The sequence below is a fragment of the Puntigrus tetrazona genome, chromosome 7 (genome assembly GCF_018831695.1).
Source record: "Puntigrus tetrazona isolate hp1 chromosome 7, ASM1883169v1, whole genome shotgun sequence".
NCBI lineage: Eukaryota > Metazoa > Chordata > Actinopteri > Cypriniformes > Cyprinidae > Puntigrus > Puntigrus tetrazona.
The window spans coordinates 17,856,593-17,865,443 of record NC_056705.1 but is presented as its reverse complement, the minus strand read 5'-3'; the positions used below and the strand labels follow the sequence as shown (position 1 = coordinate 17,865,443).

At 39.4% G+C, this 8,851-nt stretch overlaps 1 protein-coding gene across 1 annotated transcript; it reads left to right on the top strand.

Annotated features, from left to right (window-relative positions):
- The first annotated feature begins 2,201 nt into the window (after positions 1-2,201).
- Positions 2,202-8,703, top strand: LOC122348815 (cartilage intermediate layer protein, nucleotide pyrophosphohydrolase). The gene is made up of 9 exons (XM_043244683.1): positions 2,202-2,372; positions 3,185-3,310; positions 3,807-3,869; positions 3,956-4,225; positions 4,459-4,635; positions 4,803-5,117; positions 5,387-5,495; positions 5,775-5,932; positions 6,058-8,703. Exons 2-9 carry the CDS (start codon positions 3,244-3,246, stop codon positions 8,412-8,414), a joined length of 3,516 nt encoding a protein of 1,171 aa, XP_043100618.1. The 5' UTR covers positions 2,202-2,372; positions 3,185-3,243; the 3' UTR covers positions 8,415-8,703.
- Positions 8,704-8,851: the final 148 nt, after the last annotated feature.

Sequence of the window (8,851 nt, the reverse complement as noted above, 5' to 3'; positions counted from 1 at the left end):
TGCTAGGCAACTGACAAACCTTGTGTGTTTGTCTGTTTTTGTTTGTATTTCCAGTTTGTCTCTGAGAGTCCAGCCTACAGGTCCTGTCCTGCTCAATTAGAGAGAAATAAGTTGTTTTGAAGAACAACAGTCCTCTTTAAACAGCCTCATAAAGAAACCTCACAGAAGATTACAGTGCAGTACAGTTATTTAACTGCTTCTGATGAGATGAGTTATACTGTACAGTATGTATATTGTCCAGTTGCATAATTTTTGGGTGTTTTTTTGAGGGAGTGGCTAATGATTTTTTTGCCACTTTAGGCTAAAAAATGACATTTTATAGTACCATAGTTGATATAGTATGCAATGAAAAGAAATGATAGTGTGGTGTGTGTGTGTAACAGTATGATTAGGGTTCAAGAAGTTTGTTCTCTCTCTTGGAAAATAAATCCATTCTTACTGAATTTACCCTTGTGAATACTCACATCTCATCTGGAACACTAACTACTTCCTGTTTTTATACTGTTATAATGACCTCACACTTCACCAAATTGCCCTAAAACAGGACGCTCATGCGACATTGAGTGTCCAGAAAACCTGAGGTAAGATTTTATTGGTGCTGTCTACTTTTCCATTCATGCACGCTGGGCTTAAACGTTGCTCGTAAAAAAAGAATTGCCTACCGCATGTTTGCATTTGGCCATTATGTAACATTAAGTAGAAAAATAATTTTAGCCTTTTTTTGTTCTGTCAGTCTCACAGCAGGGCTATAGAACTGTATATCAGAATGCTTGTGAATATCTGTAGCCCAATCATAACCTTTCTGATATTTCACAAAACAACACCGGCACTGTTGCTCCTTTGAAATGGCTTCAAAAAGATATTAGAAAAATTCTGCAAATGGAAAAGTAAGACTATAGAATTTAGGTCAATGTCTTTTTTCAGAGTCAGAGCACTCTTCCATATTGCTCTTCCATGCATTTTGCTTTTTTTTATTAATATTATGAGACGAGTTAATGAAGGTCATTTGAATTCCAGGGATGTAGATGAACATATTTTTAGAATATGCTCTAAGTCCCAGAACATCTGGTGTTTCTTGTTCTCCAGCTTCCAACAACTAACTCAGCATGTCAACAGTATCCCATTATGCTCCACATAGACAAGGAAGAACATTTTTTTAAACAATGACCCCTAGATTTTAGGACAGTAAGTTAAAATCTCTTTTTTCAGAGTGAGAGTGAAATTCGTCAAAAATGATGACAAAACTTGATTTTTTGGCTGAATGTTGGACTTAAAACGACTGCTGTTCTGGTATTTTTTAAATCTCTTATAGCTCTAGAAAATGCATTAAAGTATGCAAAGCTTCTTCACAGGAAGCAATTATTAAATACTGAATTTTAACAGAAGTGCTGGACTGAAACTAATCGCAGCTGTTTTACACCACAGAAACTGGTCCAGTGCACTGTTTAAAGTTTGCAGCTGCTTTACTGATTTCATTTGAGTAGGTCAGTTATATGAAAATTAGATCTTAAAGGACCTTAATCCAAGTAACACTTTCTTGTATCTAATATAAGACCTGATGTTCCATATTTCAATATTTTAGACCCATTTTGCTCTGACTTCCCACTGACCCTAGGATCTGTTATTTCTTACCCGTTTATGTTCTTCTGATACAGTGGATTTGTTCTACAGATTCTGACATCATGACTGAAAAGCCACAGTGTATTGCTGTTGGCTCTCGAGTGTTACAAATCATTCATATTGTTTATCAACACATTCAGAGGGACAGATGGGAAAGAGCATGCTAATGTGTTTGAAAAAGAGTCATGTAATGGCTTTCATGTGTTTGAAAGACACGGATGTCATTCTTGAATGGTTTTCTTGTGAATGTTGCATAACTAAACATACACCCAGCAATGAATATCTCAGCACAGAGCTGACACAAATGTGAATCATTATGGAAAAAGAGAAAAAGGCGGCGAAAAAAACCTACTTTGAGTGTGTTTTTTTTGCTGTCTACTTTTGTACTCCCTTATCTGAATACCTTGTCACAGGATGCGTTTTTTGCTTGTAGGACTCAAAACCCACACCAAATAACTATCAATACAGGCTTTTATATCTTTGAGGTTATTATTCCAGAACACCCCTGACTGAAAGCCAGCAATGCAGTCTACTGTACAGGAGCAGTAGATGGTGCTGAACCCGTGTTGTTGTTTCATGGCAGAGAGCCGACCCTATGGCTCAGGGCTGAGCTATATAAGTACCGGTCACAGACCTGGACTTCACATTCACTCTCTCTCCTCCTCATTCCAACTATTTAGCAACTGCTCTGTAAATATACCACAGAAAAAAGCAGGAGTACAAAACCTTTCCATTTCACAGAGAAACCTTTGGTAAGGTCTCAAGCTTTTCATCTTTTTTTACTGTGGATTTGGATTCAGACACTAATGCATTCTAAATAGTTTTCTGTCGAATGAAATGTTGTAGATTTGTTAAATCAGCAACGTGTTGTTTTTTTTCTTTTCTTTTTTTTTTGCTAATTGTTTTTATGAGTGCAAATAATTTTTTATCTACATATCTGTTTTTAATATAGTACTGCATAGTTTGATTGACATTAAAACAATGCTTAAAAGTTATGTTTAAGAGCTGTTGCATTTTGTATTCATTTTTGTATTGAAGTAGTTATGTTGTGCCCGGTCTTTTAATGTTGTAATAAATGTGAGTACAGACAGCAGTTGTTAATACTGAATGCAATAAAAATATTTGTTATTACATACAATTATGTGCATACTGAATGTGTAGTTAGGTCTTTTTGGCTGTGTGTAAAAACCTGCATTCCCTTGACGCGCAGTGATGGTTCTCACAGATGTGATATTTGAGAGCAGCTAAAATTCTAAGTACTTAAGCTCTTCTCAGCAGCTTGTCTTTGTTTTAGTGTGCATTTTCAAGGATTCTGGCCAAAGTCTTTCAGGCGTTTCTTTAAAATTGAGCATTTTTAGGTAAACTAATTTTAGAATTTTTATCAGGTCTGTTAGAATTTTGAAAGGTTGAAATGAGTTCATAGCTAGTTGAACAGGGACATGGGAGTTTCTTGTATGATTTACAGAAATGAAAACAATATGGTCCATTTCCCTGAGTGCAGTTTACTAATTGTCTTCATATTTATATCTGATCGGCACAAAATCTTTGGCTGGACTATTCTTAGCCTGGAGAGACCTGTGTGTGAGAGGTCAAAGAGGTCAGAGGTCATTAACGGGAGCCAGGATGGGATGCTTCTCAAGATGGACATTTCTTCTGCTTCTTTTAGGATTTACAGGCACCTTTTCTCAAGGTTTGTTTGCCCTATGAATTTTAATAAGCACATTTCACACTGAATTGCTAATGCAAGTTACTGCTAAAACAGCTCTTGCCTGTCATTGCTCATGGCAGAAGCTAAAAAAATTCAACAGGATATTGACAGCTGGCTCTTAGAAACATGACTCTTCCAAAACCCCAACCCCCAAACTTCTTTTCAGAAAACCCATTACTGAAGACAACATTGTTCTAGTGTCTCCAGTATATCCAGAAGCTGAGGTGTTTTGCGGGCCAGCAGCAGAAAGCCACCTGCTAGCAATTGGTTCTACTCTGTGTGAACCACTAGCAGAAATTTCTTTCTCAAGTAATCTGAATGGCAAAAAACACTGGAAAGCAAAAGTAATATTTTATTAACAAGATCCATGACAAAAGCCCTAAATAGCCTATAATATACTTTATTATCCTTACCAAATCCAAAACCCATCAGTAGGTAGAATCGTCAAACTTTATGAAACTAATAATTTCCTTATTAGGGCCGTGGAGAAGTATCATGGGGACATCATGGAGACCAAACCCAGCTGTGTACCATAACGAAGGTAGGTTTGTATGTTTATGAAAATACATAGCCAATAAAATAGCTGACAAACTTGTACTTAAAACCATCAAAATTATCTTTCCTCAGATAATTATGAGTGGACCACATGGTTCAATGTAGATCACCCTGGAGGGCAAGGAGACTATGAGAAGCTGAATGCCATTCGTTTTTATTATCGAGCCCGTGTCTGTGAGGTTCCTCGAGCTCTAGAGGCACGTACCACCGAGTGGATCCCAGCTCGAAGCACTGGGGAAAGAGTACATGCTGACCCAGCTCTGGGCTTCTGGTGCATCAATGATGAACAGCCTGTTGGGAGAAACTGCTCAAACTATGCTGTACGTTTCCTGTGTCCTAAAGGTAAGTAAATGATCTGTAAAAGACAAACGTTTCTAGTTACTAGTTTTCTAGTTACTGTTACTGTTATTGCACATTTTCTGATTAAACATGCAAATTAAAAAGGGAAAAGGAGATTTGTTGTTGTTACTACAGAAATACTTTTTCACAAATGTTTTATTTTTAATTTACCACAATGACATGTTTTTGACTACTGATGACACCCTAGAAATTTAGCAGAATTTCTTGTCATTCAGAAATAGTTTCAGATGTTGAAGAAGTGATATGGGGTCCATGGTCAGACTGGAGTCTGTGTCAAGCTCAGTGTGATCAGGTTGCAATACAGCATCGCTCTAGAAGCTGCAAATCCAGTTCCAAACAATGCAACGGTCAAACTGTCGAAGCCAGGTCATGCCAAGGACCACCTTGCCCACGTAATACATTTAATGTCTCCAACAGTTTTAAAATAATGTCTTGTCAATTAGAATTTCAGACATTCTTTATTGTCATCCATATTTACAGCCAAAATAAAACCAAAATAATTAATTCAGTTTACTTTACATTTGTTGAAAAATCTCTGTTTACTCTTTTTCTTTCTTAGGCTGTGAACTGCACTGTGTAATGGGCAAGGTAAATGATGAGTGTGATGGCTGCAAGTGCCAGGATCATACAGTTTTAGGATCAGTCCGTAGTGCCGGGGGTCTTCCTGCACCTGGAGCTGCCATCCTCCATGCTGGTCCTAGGCCCAAACTCTTTACTGTAACTGATCACAATGGTCATTTTCAAGTCCCTGGCATCTGCCCTGATGGCAACACAACTCTAATGATCAAGCTCAAAAATCACTCTCCACATCAAGTCACTGTGCCCCTGAGCACCGAACGCACCTCCGTTCTCCATTTGAAGCTAGAGAGAGCAAGTAATGCTTCTTTTTTACCTATGAACTGTAACAAATAAATTTGCATAAGTTTGTTGGAAAACGTTGGCATGCAATGTAAAACATTACTGATTGGTTTGTAGTGTAACACATCTGCACTGATGCTTCCAAGGACATTTGAAACCTCATTCATGTCTGCTAGCTTTATAATGTGGAATATGTCACAGGAAACTAAAACGTCTAAGTTTGAAAAGCATACAAATGGATGTACAAAGTCAGTGAATCTAATGCAATATCAATGTGTTCCTCAGAAAAACTGTATGTGTTGAAAAACCCTGAGAACAAGGCCAGAAGGGAAGGTCAGACAGCTGCCTTCTGTTGTAAGGTTGATGGGACACCTGAACCAATCCAGTATGAATGGTAAGCTGAAGCTTTAAGATATAAATTGATGTGGCATACAGTAAATGAGTAAAAAAAAAAATTAAAAGTCAAAGCCCTCAATAAACAAAGACACTCACATTTTCTGCTCCTTCATTAAAGTATTAAAAAAATAAATAAATACATTAAAAATGCATTAAAAAGGAGGACAATTTAAATGAACCAGGTTTTCCTGAAGTTGATTTTTTTCATCCCCAAAGCATGACAACAATTATCGTAAATGTGAGAAAAACTATGATAATCGCTGTTATCAATCTTTAGGTTCCACAATGGTACTCTGCTGGACAGGAGTCAATATCAATATGATGAGACACTGGTTCTGAGGAATGTCAGTTTGGACCATATAGGAGAATACTACTGCAGAGCCAGTAATGAGAATGGAGCTATCAAATCTAAGCCAGCTACCCTCACAGTTATTGGTGTGCCATGTTATTTTGTTTTAACTACACATATTTCAAATTAACCTAAAATTTATCATAATACTTTACAAATAGTCTAGTCTCAATTTAGCATTTATCTGTTTTCTATCCATTTCTACGTTAAGGTCAAAAAGCCCCATCATGCAACCCTAAACCTTATTCCCATCTGATTCGACTGCCACACGACTGCTTTCAAAATGAGACCAACTCTTTGTACTACGATGTGGGGAGATGCCCAACATCTGCGTGCACAGGGAAGCTGGATAACGGCATCAGATGCAAAGACTCAATTTCCTACTGCTGTGGAATTTCAGACATGGAGAAGAAAGAGATTTCATGTCAGGGATATCAGTTGCCTGTCATGGTAGTAACTCAATGCGGTTGTAAAACATGTGTGGACACAAAGGCTATCATTCGTGGACGTGCTATCGCAGCAGACACTGGTGAGCCCATGAGGTTTGGACACATCTACATGGATGGTGCAAGAGTAAGTCGAACTGGATACAAAGGCACATTCTCTATCCAGGTACCAACAAACACAGAGCGTATGGTCCTCACCTTTGTGGACAACATGCAGAAGTTTGTGAATACCACAAAAGTGCTACCATTCAATCCTAGAGGTGGAGCTGTGTTCCACGAGATCAAGCTGTTGAGGAAAAAGCCAGCTGTGATTATTAGCTCAAGAGAGACTAATAAGCTAGATCTTGGTGAGATAGAAGGCCAGGAACCCATTGCTGAGATCGAGATCCCACCAGATGCATTCTATAAAGAAAATGGAGAGGTGTTCATGGGAAATGTCAAGGCCAGTGTGACTTTCCTTGACCCCAGGGATGTATCAACAGCAGCGGCAGCCCAAAGTGATCTCAACTTTATTGGCAATGAAGGTGACACTCTGCCCTTGAGGACCTATGGAATGTTCTCTGTGGACTTCAGGGATGAAGAAGGAGGTGATTCGCTCAATGCCGGAGAGGTGAAAGTGCGTCTCGATGCAGCACAAGTGAAGATGCCCGAGCACTTGAAGACCATGAAATTATGGTCCCTTAATCCTGACACTGGTTTGTGGGAGGAAGAGGGCCAGTTCCAGGCTGAGAAGAAACAAAGGGGGAAAAGAGAGGAGAGGACCTTCCTCATAGGTAACATGGAAATCCGTGAGAGACGTCTGTTTAACTTGGATGTACCTGAGAACAGGAGATGTTATGTGAAAGTGCGGGCTTTCCGTAGTGAACGATACATGCCTAGCGAGCAAACTGAAGGAGTTGTGATGACTTTAATAAATATGGAGCCCACACCAGGGTTTTCAACCAACCCTCGGGCTTGGGGTAGATTTGATAGCGTCATTACGGGCCCAAATGGTGCATGTCTTCCAGCCTTCTGTGATGAACAAAAATCAGATGCATATTCAGCCTACGTCATGGCCAACCTAGGGGGAGAAGAGCTAGAAGCAGTAGCATCCTCTCCAAAGTTGAACCCTAACATTATTGGTGTCCCGCAGCCATATTTGAATAAACTGAACTACAGACGCACAGATCATGATGATCCCAGAATAAAAAAGACAGCATTTAGCATCAATTTGGCCAAACCTCGATCAAATGTGGCTGAGGAGGCCAATGGTCCAGTTTATTCATTTGACAAACTTAAAGAGTGTGAGGAAGCGCCATTCAGTGCAGCTCATTTCCGTTTCTCAAGAGTTGAAGGAGATCGGTACGATTACAACACAGTGCCTTTTAATGAGGATGACCCCATGAGCTGGACTGAAGACTATTTGAGTTGGTGGCCAAAACCGATGGAGTACAGGGCCTGCTACATTAAAGTAAAACTTAACAGCGGCCATGAGCTAAATGTCCGCTCTCGCAATATGGGAGGTACCCATCCAAAAGCTGTTGGCCAACTGTATGGCATTCGTGATACAAGAAGCATCCGAGACATGGATCAATCAACTGTTTCAGCAGTGTGTCTGGAGTTCAAGTGCAGTGGGATGCTGTATGATCAAGACCGAGTGGATCGGACCCTTGTGAAAGTAATGCCTCAGGGCAGCTGTAAGCGAGACAGTGTAAACAGCATGCTTCAGGAATACTTGGTAAATCACCTTCCACTGGCTGTCAACAATGACACAAATGAGTTCACCATGCTTGCACCTCTAGACCCTCTTGGCCACAACTATGGTATATATACGGTAACTGACCAAGATCCTAGAACAGCCAAAGAAATTGCACTTGGCCGTTGCTTTGATGGCACTTCAGATGGCACCTCTCGAGTCATGAAGAGCAATGAAGGAGTGGCATTAACTTTCACCTGTGGCGATAAAGAGATCACTAGGCAGAGCATGTTCCAGCAGATACAGAACTCAATGGGTCAGGCCACAGCTGGAAGTGCACAGTCAGGAAGACGAAACCGGAAGCAGAGGGGTGGCTCAACAGCACCTCGCAGTAGTAAGAGGAGGAGTACTCGTAATTCCTACATACGTGCCCAGACCACTGGTTGATATTCCTAGAACTTAAAAAATATACAAGACTAGACAGATCCATTCCCTTATGAGAGCAGCTCTCATATTTTACTCAAAAGTTACTGGATTTAAGCCATTTTAAAACTTAAAAACATTAAGATTGTTTTTGAATATGGCTGGGGCAACATCCCAAAGCAATTTAGTATTGCTGATAACATCAACTGGCAAACAGTATTACAGATTTCATGAATTGCTCAAGTAATGGAGTGAAGACAACACTTTTTCCTTCATTAAAGGCCTATCAAAGCCATAAACTACAATCATATTATTCCAGAGGAATGTGTGCTTCATGTAATTTGTCATTTTTATATTTTCTATTGTGTTGTACTGTGGTAAATATTTTACTACTTGAAACTGTAAATACTCAAATATTTATTGCATACTTCAGATTATCAAAAACAAGGCAGTAGAACATC

Coding starts and splice junctions, on each gene's coding strand:
- LOC122348815 (XM_043244683.1), top strand. CDS start 3,244: ATGGGATGCTTCTCAAGATGGACATTTCTTCTGCTTCTTTTAGGATTT. Junction 5,118..5,386: donor TTTGAAGCTAGAGAGAGCAA/GTAATGCTTCTT, acceptor TGTGTTCCTCAG/AAAAACTGTATGTGTTGAAA. Junction 5,933..6,057: donor AGCTACCCTCACAGTTATTG/GTGTGCCATGTT, acceptor TTCTACGTTAAG/GTCAAAAAGCCCCATCATGC.